We start from the raw sequence: 16,574 nt of genomic DNA, 5'->3' as shown, positions 1-16,574 counted from the left end.
AAACCTCGTTATGTTTACAGCACTTGGACCATTTTTAGCTGTTAGCCATTATGCTTTCTTTTAACCCCAGGAGGATTTGGGCATGGGTGCTATGAAAATATGAGCTTGGTTTGCAGGCAGGTGGCTGTGTGCAGTCAGAGAAAATTTCTCCAAGTAGGAAAGATGCGTTAGTTCCTGGGCTTTTGAAGTGTGCATGGGGACCCTATGGTGATGGAGTCCCTAATGAGGGACCTTGAAGATACCCTTTAGCGAGAAATCTCTTGAGAGACTGTGTTGGGTGGAGGTGGGGGGCTGTGACTCATCCTTCACTTTGAGGCCATGACCTGGCCAGCTGTGAAGTCCATTAGAGACTTGGGCCTTTTCCGCTTAGCATCCCCATAGGGGCTGACTGACCCCAGCTTTCATCTGAGAAAGGTCTTAGGCCACAAGTCCCTACCCCTTTGTTCCAGCTGGGATTGACAGGCCTTGGGGGCTAGAGGGGAGACGGGGTGGGGGGGTGGGGTGTGCCTGATGGTTCACTTGCTTTGAAGGACACATTTTCTGACACACAGAGTATATTCAATACAGGTTTGCTGAATTAAGTCAAACACAAAATGTGTTATATAAAATGGTACATGCACAGATGAATAATCACTGCTGAGATACACAGATTTTTAAGTCACAAGAAGGTCAATCACTTCACAGAGGCTATTCAGCAAGTCCCACCGGGCCTGGGGTTAAGGGCTGGGGCGGAGTTGGGGTCTCTTTCTTTGTCTGAAATGACAGGCCACCCGTGGGTAGAAATGACTAGCTGGCTCTTCTGAGGAGGCAGGAGAAAGCAGCAGTGCTGTGTTTCCCAGAGGTTCTCCTGAGATGCTCCGTTTCACCAAGGTGATCCTGTTAATGACTCCTTTGACTGCATCTGGAAGGAGGGAGCAGTCAGGACTGGCCCCAGCGCTGCCACGGTGTTCTCATCTGCAAGATGAGAGGCTTGCGTGGAGGGAATCCCCTCCCCTAGCTGAGACATGCAGTGGGAAACTGCTGTGCTCGGGAGGGTCCTCGCTGGGCTAGCGTGCATGGCAAACACGTCTCCATGCTCCTGACTTTAGCTTGGTAGTCATACTGGTTCGTCTACCGTCATTATCCATTTGCCATTTGCAGATCACATTTTAAGGCCCCTGCCCTTAGGTCACTGCCTACGGCTGGCAGTCTTACACAATGAGTGCTACGAAAGGGATAACCCTGGGATGCTATAAGAGTACACAGAAGGGGCCCCCAGTTTTGGTTTCTGGGTGTATGTGGCTTCTCACTGAGACCCAAGGTTTGGTATAAGTGACACAGGCTAGGGGTATGGCGTGGGTGTTGGGGAGGAAGTAATGGCCAGGTAGCGAGAACACTTGCAAAAGCCAGAGCCCAGGCGGGGACACTGGTTCCAAGTTGGGGTAGAGGCACAGAAAACCAGGGGGGCAAATTCAAGATTGCCAGAGTGATAGCACCGTCTCGACCCTTCTCATAGCTCTAACTTGTGGTCTAGTCACTTCTGAGTCCTAGCGCAAGGGGTGGAAGGCATTGGGACAGTAGGGGTGGAAGAGATGCTTTAGAACATTTTTCCTGTGGAAACAGCAGTCAGATGAACATTCTGGAAAGTGATGTTGATGGGCTTTGGTGCTCTGGGGTGGGGGGTGGAGTGTCCTTGACTTTCCCAAAGGCCACAGCTACCACCCTGCCTTCCCAACTTGCTGCTTCAGGCTGGCCTACCTGTGAGCCTGTTTAGGGAGTAAAGTCCACCTGAGGCTATGTTTGCCTCACCTGGGAGCAGTTTCCTGCTTGCTGTGCTGCCCTGACCTGGCTGTGCTAAAGGGAGCTTCGGGAGACTTACCTGTGCCTCAGCCCTGGGGAATTTCCGGTGCCCCTGGAGCCTGGCTGAGTCAGAAGCAAGCACCAGGGACTGGGGCAAGGAGGTGACGTGGGCTCAGCCTTTGCATCATCTTCTCTGTCTTCCCCATCAGTATCCAGAAGGTTTCAGGTTCGTGGTTAAGCCACTGGTGCCCCAAAGATTTTGCAGTCCCACATACTCTCTGGCATATAGGTTGTTAAGAGCCAGATCCTTGACCGTTGGACACATGGAGAGTGCTTTTTGGCGACTGCCAGTACTATCACTGTTCTGATGGTTTATGGAGCCGTCGCTCTGTGCTAGGCACCAAGCTGTACACCCAGCAGCTCACTGCATACTGCAGGGGACAGCCTCAGGACAGCCTCACCTCCTCGCAGGTGGTGAGAAGCAGAGGCTCTGGGAGGCTGGGTGATTTGTAGGAGCAGAGGGGCTGGGCTGCAGATTCCATCAGAAGGCACCCCTGACTGCTGCCAGCTGTTCTGGGGCCTCAGCTTTCTGAGCCCTTGGTTGATCCAGGATGTGGTCCACCTTTCTTCCACTCTGGGAAGGATGGAGGTGGCGCTGTTAAGACAGGCAGGAGTGTCACTTGGGCATCCTCGTAGATGCTCGTACAGTCGCAAGGAAGGGACCTCCTTGAGATTCAGAATTGTTGCTTTGAAAATTGCGGTAAATCACATGTAACATAAAATCCACATTTTAAAATGCTCAGTGGCATTGAGTGAGTACATTCATATTGTTGTGTATCCATCACTATCTTCCATCCATAGAACCTCCCATTATCTTGCACAACTGAAACTCTGTATCCATTAAACAGTAACTCCCCATCCCCTCCTCCCCCAGCCCCTGGCAGCCACCCTTTTACTTTCTGTTCCTGAGAGGATTCCAGAGGTTTGACCCTTTGTCTGTCCTGCCCAGAACCTCCCCGGAACGCCCCCGCCAGGCAGCGATGCCAGGATGCCCGTCTCTGCCTCCCTCCACCAGAACGGCAGCCAGGAGCGGCCGGCGAGCCTGACCTCCACGACCTCCTCGTCCGGCTCCTCGCGCGACAGTCACGGGGCCATGGAGGAGCCCAGTGGCTCCGAGGCTTTGGCCGAGAATGGGGAGGGCACTCCGTGTGGCCAGCATCTCCCCAACAGCAACAACAACTCCAGTGGCTGGCGGAACATGCGGGGGTCCTTGTCGCCCTTCAGCAAACGCACGCGGCCGGTGGCGCCTGCGGACAAGTTCGGCTACCTGGGCCGGGTGGTGCGGGAAATCGTGGAAACGGAGCGCACGTACGTGCGGGACCTGCGTAGCATCGTGGAGGTGAGGCTTTGGGGGGCTGAGGTCTGGAGGAACGGCGCTCTCCTCCGGGGCTGGGGCTGGCCTCTGGCTTCCGGTGGCCCAGCTCTTGAGCAAAACCCTACTTCCATCCATGGGAGGAGGAAGTTGCTTCCGAGATCTGCCTCTCTCACGGCTCCTGTCCGGATCCTGCTGGCCGCTCATGCCGCCCTGTGACTTGGGGGTCCCGTCAGTAGTTGGGCCAGCAGAACTTCTGCGGATGGTTGGGGTGTAGGCACCCTTCGTGGAGAGTGGGGACTCCTGTGCTTAGCCAAGAGAGAGCCACGATGAAGAAACTGGCTCTGGGCCCCTCCCTGCACAGCGCCCAGCTCCCTCTTGTTTCCTGCCTGTGGGGTCTTAGGCGCCTGCGTAAGCCCTGCCTCAGACTCCGTCTCTGTAAATTGAAGAGGCAGGGCCTTGAAGGGCCAGTGCCGGTGTTTCACACTGGGAGGGGCAAGGGAGAAGCTGACTGTGTGGCTGCTGCTGAGGAAGCTCTCTGCCCTTTGGAGGGACATGTGCTTGTTTCCTAGGCCTGCCTAACAGGCAGCCACACACGGGGGAAGCCAAGATGCATACGTTTATCTTGTCCTGGTTGAGGAGGCCAGAGGTCGAAACTCAAGACTGCTGGCCGGGTTGGTTTCTTCTGGAAACTCTGAGGGAGAGTGTGTTCCAGGGCTCTCCCCTAGCTCCTGGGTGCTGCTGGCAACCCTCGCTGTTCCTTGCCCTGTAGCTGTCCGCCCCCCGTTATCTGCCTCTGTCTTCACATGGCCTTGTCTGAGTCTGTCTGTGTCCCCTCCTCTTACAAGGACACCAGTCACTTGATTCAGAGCCCACCCTACATCCAGTGTGGTAGCGTCTGATGATCCTTAATCATTATATCTGCAAAGACCCTATTTCAAATAAGGTCACATTCTGCGATTCCAAGTGGGTATTATTATTTGTGAGGAGGAACCAGTCGTCCCAGGGCAGTAGGGGACATCTGTGAAATGGGCACGGCAGGAAAATGCAGCCCAGGAATGAGGCGTGGCTGGTGAGCGGGGCAATGGGGCAGGACCGCATTGCGCCGGGGCTGCGGCTGAGCTCTGACGACTCTCTCCACGCAGGACTACCTCTTGAAGCTCATTGACACGCCAGGGCTGCTGAACCCAGAGCAAGTCAGCGCCCTCTTTGGGAACATAGAAAGCATCTATGCACTGAACAGGTATGGAGTGAGCTTGACACACCCCATGTTCTTACTGTGAGCCCCATCTCAGGGCCTGGAGAGGGGCCCCGATGCCCCTGGTCTTACTCGGGGGCTGTGATGCGTGGCCCGGGGTCTGATCGCCGAAGTGGGGAAGGGTGGTCCCTCCCTGTACAGATAGCTCCCTTCAGGAGAGAGGGCCTTTGGGCCTGTGTGCCCTGGGCCCAGTATGCTACCTGATGGGCAGAGGGGCTCGTGTGAGGCGGTGTTCATGTTGGGTCCAGGCTGGGCCAGCGCCCCTTCAGGGACTGCTGCACCCTTGCACGTGAGGCTCTTTCCCCGTCCCTCTCATCTTGGTCCCCCACGTGCAGATCTCTTCATTCTTCTCCACCTTCCCCCTGATTCTGTGGGAAGCTGGGGCTCCCTGGAGGTGATCTGACCCATTAGGTAGGGGAACGTAAAAGCCTGGCAAGGAACGAAGAGGGAGGCTGAGCAAGGCCTGGCGAAGGGCTGCTTCAGGGACAAAAGGGCTTCACGAAGATCACACATGAGCGGCTGCCAGGGCCCCCAGACTCCCCAGGGAGTGGGCACTGGCTGGGAGGAGCAGAGCTTGTGGGCACAGCATTGACAGGATAGGAGGAACCTTGCCCCAGGCCCCTTAAGATGGGCAGAGGGACTTATTGCTGGGCAAGCTGGGAGACCCGATGCAGGGGAGACTTGGACCGGAGGGCGTGGGCTTGGGCAAGAAGGAGCACAGGAAGGGAGGCCGGGTGTTCCTCTCGTGCCCCCATCTCAGAACAAGCAGTGGTGGGACTCACCCTGTCTCTCCCGGTTTCTGCATCCTTCTGAACTGGGGGCCTCGGTCCCTTTGCTAGTTCTGCCTATCTCCTTCCCCTTTTAATGTCTGCTTCTGTGTGTTTGACTCCTTCTGCCTGCAGAGGAGCTGTGTCCCCTTCTGAGGTGGGTACTGGTGTGCCTTCTCCCTCTCCTGCTGGTGGAGCGCATGGCTCTGTTTTGCCCCCATCTTTGCTGCGGTGCTGGCTCCTTTCCGTAGTTGCTGCCCCGGGTGGAGCTCACTGACACCAGGGCTGATGTCTGTCTGGGCACCAGGAGGTTGGGGCGGGGGTGTGTGTTGGTGACCATGAAGGTTGTGAGTGGTCCACGGTCTGAAGACCACCCTCCTTTCACCTAGCCAGCTACTCAGAGACCTGGACAGCTGCAACAGTGATCCCGTGGCCGTGGCCAGCTGCTTTGTGGAAAGGGTAAGAACAGCTGGGTCCTGGCACCATCCTGCCTTGCTAGGGACCTCTCTCCGGGGGAAGTGCTGGGTGAATATCAAGGCATTTGGGGTGGCTCTGGGGGGTGCTGAATGGATGGCATGTCCGAGACGGATGGGTACAGAGATGAATCTGCAGATGCTTGGGGAGAGTGTGCTCTGGGGCCTAGGGTCATGCCTTTGATACATCCAGGCTTACAGGCAAATGCGAATCTCCCTGAAATGACTGTTTTTGGTCTTTCTTTAGAGCCAAGAATTTGATATCTACACTCAATATTGCAACAACTACCCCAAGTGAGTAATTAGGATGGAGAGGAGAGGCAGAGCCATCTGGCGAGTCCAGAGTACCCCACCTCCCCCTCCAGACTCCCCTCTGGTGACGGCCCCTTTCCCACTGGCAGCTCGGTGGCCGCCCTGACCGAGTGCATGCAGGACAAGCAGCAGGCCAAGTTCTTCCGGGACCAGCAGGACTTGCTGCAGCATTCACTGCCCTTGGGCTCCTATCTCCTCAAGCCGGTCCAGCGCATCCTCAAGTACCACCTGCTGCTCCAGGTAACCTGGGGCTCCTCCCGAGGACATGGGGGCCTGAGGGAGGGGCAGGGCCCTTGAGCCTAAGCTCCTGTCCCCTGCACAGGAGATCGCCAAACATTTTGATGAGGAAGAGGAAGGCTTTGAGGTGGTGGAGGATGCCATTGACACCATGACGTGCGTGGCCTGGTACATCAACGACATGAAGAGGAGGCACGAGCACGCGGTCCGGCTCCAGGTGCTCTGGAGCTGAGAGCTGGAGGGGCGGGCAGGCAGGGGTGCGCGGGCAGGAAGAAGCGTGGAAGAGGGAATGTGAGCTGAAGGGTGGTGTCCTTGAAGACGGGCTTCTCTGGGGGGAGCCCTTGGTGCAGCGTGTCTCTGTGAGACCCAGGCGGTGACTCCAGGGGGCCCTGCGTGGTCCCAGCAGGGTCTCCAGCGGCCTGACCCCGGGGCTTGGGGCTTCTCTGCTGCAGGAGATTCAGTCTCTGCTTCTCAACTGGACGGGGCCAGACCTGACCACCTACGGGGAGCTCGTCCTGGAGGGCACGTTCCGCGTGCACCGTGTGCGCAGCGAGAAGACCTTCTTCCTCTTTGACAAAGCGCTGCTCGTCACCAAGAAGCGGGGCGGCCACTTTGTCTACAAGGGCCACATCCCGGTAACCAGGCCACACCTCCTCCTCCCCTGCTTCCCGCCTTCCCAATGGGCCAGTTCCACTTTCCAGCTCTGCACCAGACTTGACTGGGCCTCAGGTTGGGCTGGACGCAGCTCCGCCTTTAGAAGAATACTTACCCTGCCTCCCCTGATGGCCTTGAGGGGTGGGGTCCCCAGTTGGCTCCCTGCCAGGGGCTTGACTGCCGTCTCCCCCGCCCTCCCAGTGTTCCTCCCTGATGCTGATCGAAAGTACCCGAGAGTCCCTTTGCTTCACCGTCACGCATTACAAGCACGGCAAGCAACAGTACAACATCCAGGTGAGGGGCGGGCCAGGACAGCCCCCGACGGGCCTGCGGGGCGCAGGCTGGGAAAAGACCCGCCCCTCCCTCAGCGGCGGGCGCCTTGGGGTCTCCCCCCGGAAGGCAGAGGTCCTCGGGGATATCTCTCGGGCTTGTGCTGAGGATTTGAGCCCCACAGCACCCCCAGCCTTCTTTCTGCCTCTGGCCCCCGTTGGCGGAAGCCTAGCCCACGTCAGATGGCTTCAGGCCTGTCATGGTAACCTCCTCCTTCTTTCTTGGGCCTGCCCAGGCCAAAACGGTGGAGGAGAAACGGAGGTGGACTCACCACATCAAGAGGCTCATTCTGGACAACCACCACACCACCATCCCCCAGAAGGTGAGTTCCCGGGGCGCCTGATGGGGAGCCGGGAGTGGCTGTCCCTCAGGGCCAGCTCCGGGGAACCCTGGGGCCTCACCTTCTGGACACTGGCCCCACTGGACAATGGGGTCAATTCAGCGGATGCTGCGGTCCTCTGTACCAGCCCTGTGGGGGGCCCTGGTACCGCAAGGCCAAGGGAGAAATGGCTCATAGCAAGGTAGCCACAAGGTGGGTTTCCTTCCCTTCCAGGCCAAAGAAGCCATCTTGGAAATGGATTCCTATTGTAAGTTCACACTTCCTGCCCGCTTTGTCCCTAATGGTGCTTGTCTCTTGGTCGGACTGTATCCTGGGGGAGCTTTGCTGGATACTTAGAGTCTAGAGAGTAGGGAGGATGGGGGAGGCTCCTTCTGTAAGGCTGGGGGTCTACTGCGAGGCCAGGGCTTGGTGCTGATGACAGGCGGGATGCTATGTGCCTCGTGCTCCTGGTACGCGGGAGGTTGAAAGAGCTCTGCAGGCTTGTGGCCCTGGAGCTGGGCTGGGCAGCAGAGTTGTGCTCGGGGGTGGGCAGAGTCCACACCAAGGCTGATGGTATCCCAAAGGCCTGGTTGTCTGTCTTGGGTGCAGATCCCAATCCGTACCGCCACAGCCCAGAGCGCCTGAAGAAGGGCTCCCAGGACGATGTGTCCACCCACGTGCACCAGGGGCGCCGGCAGTCTGGTAAGGCAGGGACTTTGTGGGCACAGAGGCTTCTTTTCAGGACCTCTAACCAAGCGGGGAACGAACCTTCTACAGCAGCATTTGGGGCTGGCTCTCACCTCTTTGGAAATCCCAGGCAGGGCTGGGGGTGGGGGGGTGGCGGGGGTAAGTGCGGTGTGGATGGGTACGTCTGGAGCCTCCTGCCTTCCACCAGGTACCTCTGCACCTTCCTGCCTACCCAGGGCTGGACAGCTCTCCTTTTACAGGCCCTAGGAAGGTTTGTTCCAGGCACCCCTTCTTAGCGCCCCCACAGTTGACTCCTTCCTCCTTTGCCATTTGGAACACTGGGAGTCAGCCAGAGTAATGCTCGGACGTCATGGATGGTCCACAGCCCAGTTTTGGAACAGAGCAGAGGCAGGACGTGGGGAAAATGAGTTGGATTTCAAGTGGCACCAGATCCAGACAGGAAATATTTACTTTGGGTCTCAGGGAAGAGTTCTGTTCTCCTTTCTTGGGTTTTCTTCCATGACTGGGCTTGCTGCTGTGTACTTGGAAGTATTGAAATGAACCATTTATTGAAGAGGAAACCTTGCTTTTATTCTCTGCCCTTATAGTAATGAGTATGTGTGTTTTCTGTGTCAATTTTCACCCTCTTCATTCAGTCTGAGGCCCAGGGATAGATCTGGTTTTGGCCAGGCACTTGTCAAACTACCACCTGGGGTGGGAATTGGGGTGAGAACCATCTCAGAGACCCCTAAAGAGAAAGACTAAGTAGTGATGGGAGCTGGGCCCTGGCTGGGATCCCCACAGTGTGTGGGGTTTGATTGGCAAGACCCACAGGTCCCCTGAACAACTGTGTGGATTGATGTAGAGCCTTCGGTTTTCTGGAGGATGAAGCCGAGCAGTGTCTGGAAAGCTCTTGTGTGTTTTGTTTGGTGGTGTTCCTGATGGATGTCAAACCTTAGGCAAACTTGCCATGGTTGCAAAAGGTCTTTGGTGCCATGTGTTAAAAGCCTCAAATTGGGAGTGTTACTTCCTAAGTCTCTGGCCCCTCTTGCTTCTCTGTCCTTTCTTCTGTAATTCTCTCATCCCTCTAACATTACCTCTTAACTTGCCATAGCTTTGACTTGGAAGCTTCTAATATGTGGAGGTATTTAGTAAGTGGTGGCAGTGGTAATAATAGTACTGCCTGTCATAACATCAGCTGCAGCAAGCCAGGCACTTGGGAAATGAGCCGTTTCAGAGCTGAAGTTTCCCCCGGCTGAGGTTTTAGCCTGTAAACACTAAAACAGTTGGGTTTTGTTTTTGTGTTTTAGTTTTGTTGTTGTTGAGTTGCTAAGTTATGTCTGACTCGTTTGTGAACCCCATAGGCTATCCATGGGATTTCCCAAGGAAGAATATTGCAGCGGGTTGCCATTTCTTCCTCCAGGGGATCTTCCCAATCTAGGGTTTGAGCCTGAGTCTCCTGAATTGCAGACAGATTCCTTTCCACTAAGCCATCAGGGAAAGAATTCGCTTGCCAATGCAGGAGACGCAGCAGGAGACACAAGTTCAGTCCCTTGGTTGGGAAGATCCCTTGGAGGAAGAAATGGCAACCTGCTCCAGTATTCTTGCCTGAAAAAACTCCTGGACAGAGGAGCCTGGCGGACTACAGTCCATGAGGCCACAAAGAATCAGACACAACAGAGCAGTTAAGCACGTCCGTCTTTACACTGAATAGTGTTCCTTCTTATTAGTCTGCGTGCTCTTCTGTAGTAGCCCTTCCTTCTTCCCTCTTCTGTTACAAATTAATCGATTGAATGTGTAAGAAATGTGTGTAAAAGCAGTCAGGACATCAATGAGAGGGAGGATTCGGGCCCGTGGGAGAGCTTGTTCTCAGTCGTCTATTGTGATTGCCTCCAGGCCTATTTCTGCTTCATACTTGCAGAGAGTTGGGATGGGCAGATAAGTGCACTCTCTGGGTAAATCAGGTGTTGTTGTCATCTTAAATATTCTTGTTAAATATTCTTGATTACATGGTTTAAGCTGAAAGAGTAGAGCCTTTTGTATTTCTCACTTTAAAAACGACTAGGTATCTGGTTACCTCGATGCAGGTGGAGGGTAGGTGTGTGTGCCTGTGCGCCTTTAGAAAAAACAGTTCTCCAGGAACAGCTGAGGCACCTCAGGAGAGCTCCCTTCTGACTCCCAGTTTATAGTGGGGCTGCCATTTGATGCCAGGTGGTCAAGGGCAGTAGGGGCTAAGGGCACGGCTCTGTAGAGAGGTTCTAGACCTGTCCTCTCATCCTGGCCTCTCTATCTCAGGTCTGTCCCCAGAAAGGCTGGGTATAAGGTGCTGACACCATCGGCCTAATGGGTATATTCTGTCCTCAGGGCCTGGGCAGCCCTTGTCCAGCTGGGCAACACTCCCCAGTAGGCAGCGGGGCTTCGTGGTGCCAGGCCTTAAAGGCCCTAGCAAGTTGGATGCAACCTCTGCTTTCCAGCGGGGGCTCTGTGAAAGGGCTTGGGTGTCATTAAGACCCTGATGTGCTCTGTGCAGGGAGGCGGGGCTTGAGGTGGAGGCCAGGGCCCCCAAGAGAGGCTCGTCGTTCTCAAGAGGACAGTGTGGGGTTGTGGCCTCAGAACCAAGGGCCCCAGCAGGGCTAGTGGGCAGGCCTCGTTCTGGGGGCTGTCAGTCACAGCAGAGCCCCCCAAGCCGGGGTGGGCAGTGGCTCCCTGTGGACTGGGTATGAGGGCAGCCTTTGTCAGGCCATGGGGCCCTGGCTGGAGTGGACTTTGAGCTGGTGATGGGCCAGTGGCGCTGTGAGTGTGGGGCCAGGGCCAGGCCAGGCAGTTTGCGGCCTGCACTGACTCTGCCCGTTGCTCTCCTCCTCAGAGCCGACCAGACATCTCTTCAGGCAACTCAGTGAGAAAGGTGAGAGAGGGAGCGATGGTCAGCTATCCCCTTGAGCCCCAGGGCGAGGGTGAGCGGGAGGAGCGGGCGACTGGCAGGGTGGGGGCGACGCGGGTGGTGCAGAGGGGCCTCTGTTTCTCCCTGGAAGGGGGCCTCTCACCCTTGCTGTCTGGGCTCTCCCCCTACACGCCTCGCACCCTGTCTCCCTGTCCTTGGTTGACAGCAGGAGCGAGCGACTCCCACCCCGGGCTCCTGTGCAGTCAGTCATTCCTTTGAAAGTCCTCTGAAGATTCTGGGAGCAGGAGCCCCTGATGAGGCCTTTCCCGGGGGGTCCTGGGCCTCAGGCCTGTGTAAGGGGGTTCTTTCTCCTGCTCACTGATCTCCCCTCTCCCTCCCCCCTCACCCATGTGCTGGGATCTGGCGGTGGTGGAGCAGCCAGAGCCGCAAGAGTGAAGGTAAGGCCAGGGGCGAGGGGACTGTGGACAGGTTGGGGGGAACTACCCGGCTCAGCCCTCATCATCATCACTTACTCAGCAAACACCTGTCAAACACTTACTGGGTGCCAGGCTCTGTCTTGAGGGTCCTGGAGATGAATAAGCCTCGGGTACCCTTCTGCACCCTTTTCCTGGGGTGGCAGCCTGCCGGTGGCCGGCCCAAGCCTGGATCCTCTCATATTGCTCTCTCTCCCTGGGGCAGGCGGGCCTGTCTGGGTCCTGAGTTCCTGCCCAGGCCCCAGGCCCAGCTTCCCACCTCTAGAGTCCCCCGTGCCACTCGGGAGCCCAGAGGTTGGGTGTCTGTAGATGCGAAGCTTCCCCAGCCCCAGCAGCTGCAGGAGGAGGGGGGTTGCCCAGAGGCTGATCACGAGGGGGCCTTGTGCTCTGCACAGCACGCAGGCAGTGTTGGCACGCTCCTGGACTTTGGACAGCCCCGCTGTGCTCGGGGCCTGCAGTCGGAGGCCGAAGGGGCTGCCCAGGAGGAGCAGGAGGAGGTGATGGAGGAGGAGGAGGAGGAGGAGGAGCAGGCCTTTCAGGTCTCTCTGAAGGACCTGGCAGGGCACAAAGGCAGCGAGAAGGGGGCCAGGCCAGAGCCCTCAGGCTCGGAGGAGGAGGAGGAGGAGGAGAGCCTGGCAGTGGCGGAGCAGGTAGCCGACTTTGCCAGCTCCCTGCTGGCCGCCCTCCACTGCTGGCACTATCGAGCCAACGCTTTACTTTTCTCCCGGGGCGCTATGGTGAGGTGTCTCTTTGATCTCCCCTCCTCTTTGCATGCTTCCTGGCACGTGCTTGCCCATCCGTGAGTCCCCTTCCCTGCTCTCCTCACCCCTCCATCCTTGTTCCTTCATTCCTGCCAGTGGTGTTTCTTAACCCCCGGCTCGCTGTCATGCCCTGGTGAGCCCCTGGCATTCATTGTTCCAGTACTGGAGCTAACCAGCATGCTACTCAGCGGGCATGACTAATGGGGCAGGCTGGGGGGTGGCGGGGAGGTCAGCACACCGGGGGCGCATGCCTGGTGGGGATTTCTGAGTCTCCCAGAGTTGGCAGTCCAGGCCGACTCTGGATGGCACAGGTCCAACGCTGGATCTCAGTGTAGCCCAACCCCCTTGGGGCTCAAGAGGTGCTGTCACAGTTGGGATGCAGAAGGGACCATCTCCCTATTGTTCTGGAAGCTGATGACTGCCCTCTGCTTGCTGCAGGGGAAGGAACGCAGGGAGTCTGAAGAAACCAAGAGCTGCGGGAGGACCAGGAGCCGGTCTCCAACTCCTGAGGAAAAGTGCCTGGACTTTGAGTCTGTGACTTCCCTGCCAGAGGTGAGTGGCCAGCAGGTGGAATGGGGATTGTGCATACCCTCCTGAGCCCAGATCTCCAGCTTTGTAGGCGGGGCTTTCAGACATGGCTCTCCTGTTAGGCCCATGGGGACAGGGAATCTTGCTCCCCAGGACTCTCATGCCTCCAGGACACCTGTCTGGCCTGTGGGCATGTGGCTTGGTGACAGACAGCTTCTTACTCTGAATTAGAAAACAGTACCCCTCCCTCTGGGGCTTCCTAGTGGCTCCGTGGTAAAGAACCTGCCTGCAATTCAGGAGATTCAGGTTCAATTCTTGGATCAGGATCTTCCTGAGGAAGGGGCATGGCAACCTACTCTAGTATTCTTGCCTGGAGAATCCCATGGACAGAGGAGCCTGGGAGGCTGCAGCCCACAGGGTCGCAGAGTCGGAAATGACTGAAGCTACTAAGTGGCAGATGCAGTCTCTTGCCAAGGGACACAGTTACTGGAAGTGACCAGAGTTTAGGTCCTCTTGGCCAGGCCTCCTTGCATAGAGGATAAGGCCCTGCCCTGCCAGCATACCAGACATTTAAATCATGCCTGTCCCACCTGGCAAAGGAATAAGGTGTTGATATCTACTGGACACCTTCTATATGCCTGGTGTTCTGTTTCTTCCTTCTGTTTTCTGAACCAGCTCTACCAGGGAGAACGAGACTCAGAGAGGTTAGGTGACGTGCCTGAAATTGCACAGCTTCTAAGGGGCAGAGGTCAGGTTAGACTTGGGTCTGTGACCCAGAAGCCTGCACTCTTTCCTCCCCACCCCCAACATCAGCCCAACGCTATCTGTGGGTTATATGTAACAGAGTCCTTTGCTTTCCCAGAGATACAAGGAAAATTTCAAGAAATCTAGACCCCCAAGGTGATCCTCACAGCTAGGACAAGACTTATAGCCTGGGTGACACTGGAAAAGGGTTTAGAGCGGTGCTGGTCAATGATAATAGAATGTCTGCCTCATGTGTAATTTTGAATATTCCAGTAGTCTCAGTAAAAGATTATTTAACCCAGTATATCCAGACTATTATCATTTCAACACATAGTATCAAAGCTACTCATGAGGTATTTTGTACTTTTCGGTGTGAAGTTTTTGCAGCATGGACTAGCTGCATTTCAGATGCTTGAGAGTCACGAGTGGCTGGCAGTCATTGTGTTGGACAGTGTCCAACCCAGGGCCTAGCTCCTGGGTCCCTCTGTGCAGATGCTAGACTAGAACGGTTGGAATCAGGTCTGGTTCCTCAGATTTTAGAGTACTGTCTTGTCTTCTCCCTAACGAGCCTTCTGGAAAGCCGCCTATACTGGCTGATTTTACAATTCAAATGACCTTTGATGTGGTCAGAAGGGAGTTGTCGACCTTGCTTCCTCCTTTGTCATCTGCTGGGCAAGGGCAGAGTCGGGCACAAAGGCAGAGGCTGCCTAGGAGGAACTGCATCTCCATCTTCACCCTCTGAATGGATTTCAGCACATGGTCCTATTGCCCTCTGGATCTTGACCCACACAGGAGACCCTGGCCCTTCAGAGGAGTCATTTAGGCCCAAGTTTCAACCCAGAACGTCCTCCCTGTGGGGAGCTACTAGGGCTTGAGGAAGGGGAGTCCTGGGGCTGTGGATCTGACCCCGTATTGCATGTTCTCACCCTGTCCCTGTACCACTCAGGTAGGCTGCCACTGAGAGGTGCTACCACTCTGCATTCCTAGAATTTTCCTTGGCTTTGAGGACATGGGCCCAGCACCCCAGCTGCAGGGTGACTGAGGGCCAGCCTCTCCTTGCTGCCCCGCTTTCGAGTGCTGTTCCATCTGATTGCCTGCCTCTTAAACTGCAGCCCCTTCTCACTAAGGCATTGAGCAAACCACGCTGTCCGTACATTCCACGGGTCCCCTGAGGGAGGTTTTTGTCTCATGCGAGCCCTTTGTGCTGCCCCAGGTTGAGCCAGACACCGAGTCTGTGACTGAGCAGGAGGTGTTTGCTTCCGTGGAAGGTCCCAGCACTGAAGAGATGCCCTCAGACACAGAGGCCCCCGAGGTCCTCGAAATGCAACTTGATCCCCACCAGCTGCTGCTGGGGCTGGAACCCCCTGATGACATGGCAGAGTTCATGGTGGCCGAGAGCACCGAGGACCCGAAGGCCCTGAGCAGTGAGGACGACGAGGAGGAGGTGGGGGCCCTTCACGAGCCTGAGAGCCTCCTGCCTCCCTCCGTGCTGGACCAGGCCAGTGTCATTGCTGAGCTGTTCGTCAGCAGCGTCTCTCGGCGGAGCAGCCTGGCCCTGGAGGAGGGCAAGTCCAGTGGCTTCGGGACCCCAAGGCTGGCCAGCCGGAGCAGCAGTATGGTCAGCCTGGATGATGGTGAGAAGGGCCCAGCCCCGCATGGTGGCACCACAGACTCCCTGGGCTCTCAGCTCCTTCCAGAAGCAGACCTCAGTGTTGGGGTGGCTGCAGAGAGTGAACCTTCTGTCAATGGGACGGAGGCCCCGGGCCCAGGCTGCCCAGCGGAGCCAGACAGGTCTTCCTGCCCAAAGGAATCGAAGCTTTCCTCCCAAGATCGGCAGTTGCTGGACAGAATCAAGAGGTACTACGAAAACGCAGAGCACCAAGATGCAGGCTTTAGCGTCCGGCGCCGGGAGAGCCTCTCCTTCATCCCCAAAGGGCTCGTGAGAAACTCGGTCTCCAGAATCAACAGCCTTCGCAAGCCAGACCTGGAGCCGCAGGCTCCACTGGGGCACAAGAGACAGGTGGGCTTGCGGGCGGCCCTCTTTGACTGCCCAGGACCAGGCCAGGCTGGCGCTGGCGACACAGCTCCTATCACAGATGCTGAGTTCCGCCCATCCTCGGAAATGGTAAAGATCTGGGAGGGAATGGAGTCTCTCAAGGGGAGCACTCCGAAGGGGCCGGGCCAAGGCCAGGCCAACGGCTTTGACCTGCACGAGCCCCTGTTTATCCTGGAGGAGCACGAGCTGGCGGCCATCACCGAGGAGTCGGCAGCTGCCTCCCCAGAGTGCGCCTCCCCCACCGAGCCCCGCAGCCCCACCCACCTGGCCCGGGAGCTGAAGGAGCTGGTGAGGGAACTGAGCAGTGACGCCCAGGGGAAGCTGGTGACCCCACTGCACCCCCACATTCTGCAGCTCTCCCACGTGATGGATAGCCACGTGAGCGAGCGAGTCAAGAACAAGGTCTACCAGCTGGCTCGTCAGTACAGCCTCCGGATCAAGAGCAGATCAGTGACAGCCAGGCCTCCGCTGCACTGGGAGAAGGTGGCTTCCACCGCGCCCCTGGTGCAAGAGGAGGTTGGTGCACCATCCGGTGGCACAGGTACGACGGGGTGGAGAGAGGGCCCTTCCCACAAGCCTGAGCTGGGAGCACCTTTTAGGAGCCAGATGGCTTCTGGGGAAGTGACCCCCTAAAGAACCTATACCAGAAAAAGGGCTGAGGTGAGCCCTGGAACTGCTCTAAAGCCCAAGGGCACAGGGCCATGGGGCTCTCTTTTCGAGGAGAGCAGAAGCTCTTATCTCCTCCTTTTGATTCCTGACTCCTCTTCCCCGCCTTTTCTTCTTTCTTCTCATTTTCCCTTTGATACCGGGGATGCAGATGGTAAAGGGGATTTCTCTCCCATCACACCCCAAACCCCAGCAACCACCCTTGCCCAGAAGGGGAGCTGCCATAGCCAGTTCAGAGAGCCCTCACATCCTCTTG

General features: G+C 56.9%; 1 protein-coding gene across 4 annotated transcripts in view; it reads left to right on the top strand.

Moving 5' to 3' along the window:
• Positions 1-16,574, top strand: part of PLEKHG3 (pleckstrin homology and RhoGEF domain containing G3) — a 45,162-nt gene that overhangs the window by 27,191 nt on the left and 1,397 nt on the right. For 2 of the 4 annotated variants that reach the window (XM_018054067.1, XM_018054068.1), the window contains exons 2-17: positions 2,789-3,178; positions 4,297-4,394; positions 5,566-5,635; positions 5,897-5,943; positions 6,051-6,201; positions 6,284-6,415; positions 6,651-6,833; positions 7,054-7,146; positions 7,418-7,504; positions 7,736-7,769; positions 8,111-8,203; positions 11,055-11,093; positions 11,508-11,527; positions 11,959-12,300; positions 12,763-12,876; positions 14,810-16,193. In XM_018054067.1, the coding sequence (XP_017909556.1) occupies positions 2,828-3,178; positions 4,297-4,394; positions 5,566-5,635; positions 5,897-5,943; positions 6,051-6,201; positions 6,284-6,415; positions 6,651-6,833; positions 7,054-7,146; positions 7,418-7,504; positions 7,736-7,769; positions 8,111-8,203; positions 11,055-11,093; positions 11,508-11,527; positions 11,959-12,300; positions 12,763-12,876; positions 14,810-16,193 (3,238 nt within the window). In that variant the 5' untranslated portion in view covers positions 2,789-2,827. The remainder of the gene's footprint in view (positions 1-2,788; positions 3,179-4,296; positions 4,395-5,565; positions 5,636-5,896; positions 5,944-6,050; positions 6,202-6,283; positions 6,416-6,650; positions 6,834-7,053; positions 7,147-7,417; positions 7,505-7,735; positions 7,770-8,110; positions 8,204-11,054; positions 11,094-11,507; positions 11,528-11,958; positions 12,301-12,762; positions 12,877-14,809; positions 16,194-16,574) is intronic. The other 2 variants (XM_018054069.1, XM_018054070.1) reach the window with 2 other exon arrangements.

This window comes from Capra hircus, chromosome 10, assembly GCF_001704415.2.
Source record: "Capra hircus breed San Clemente chromosome 10, ASM170441v1, whole genome shotgun sequence".
NCBI classification, from domain to species: domain Eukaryota; kingdom Metazoa; phylum Chordata; class Mammalia; order Artiodactyla; family Bovidae; genus Capra; species Capra hircus.
This window is presented reverse-complemented; position numbering and strand designations above follow the sequence as displayed.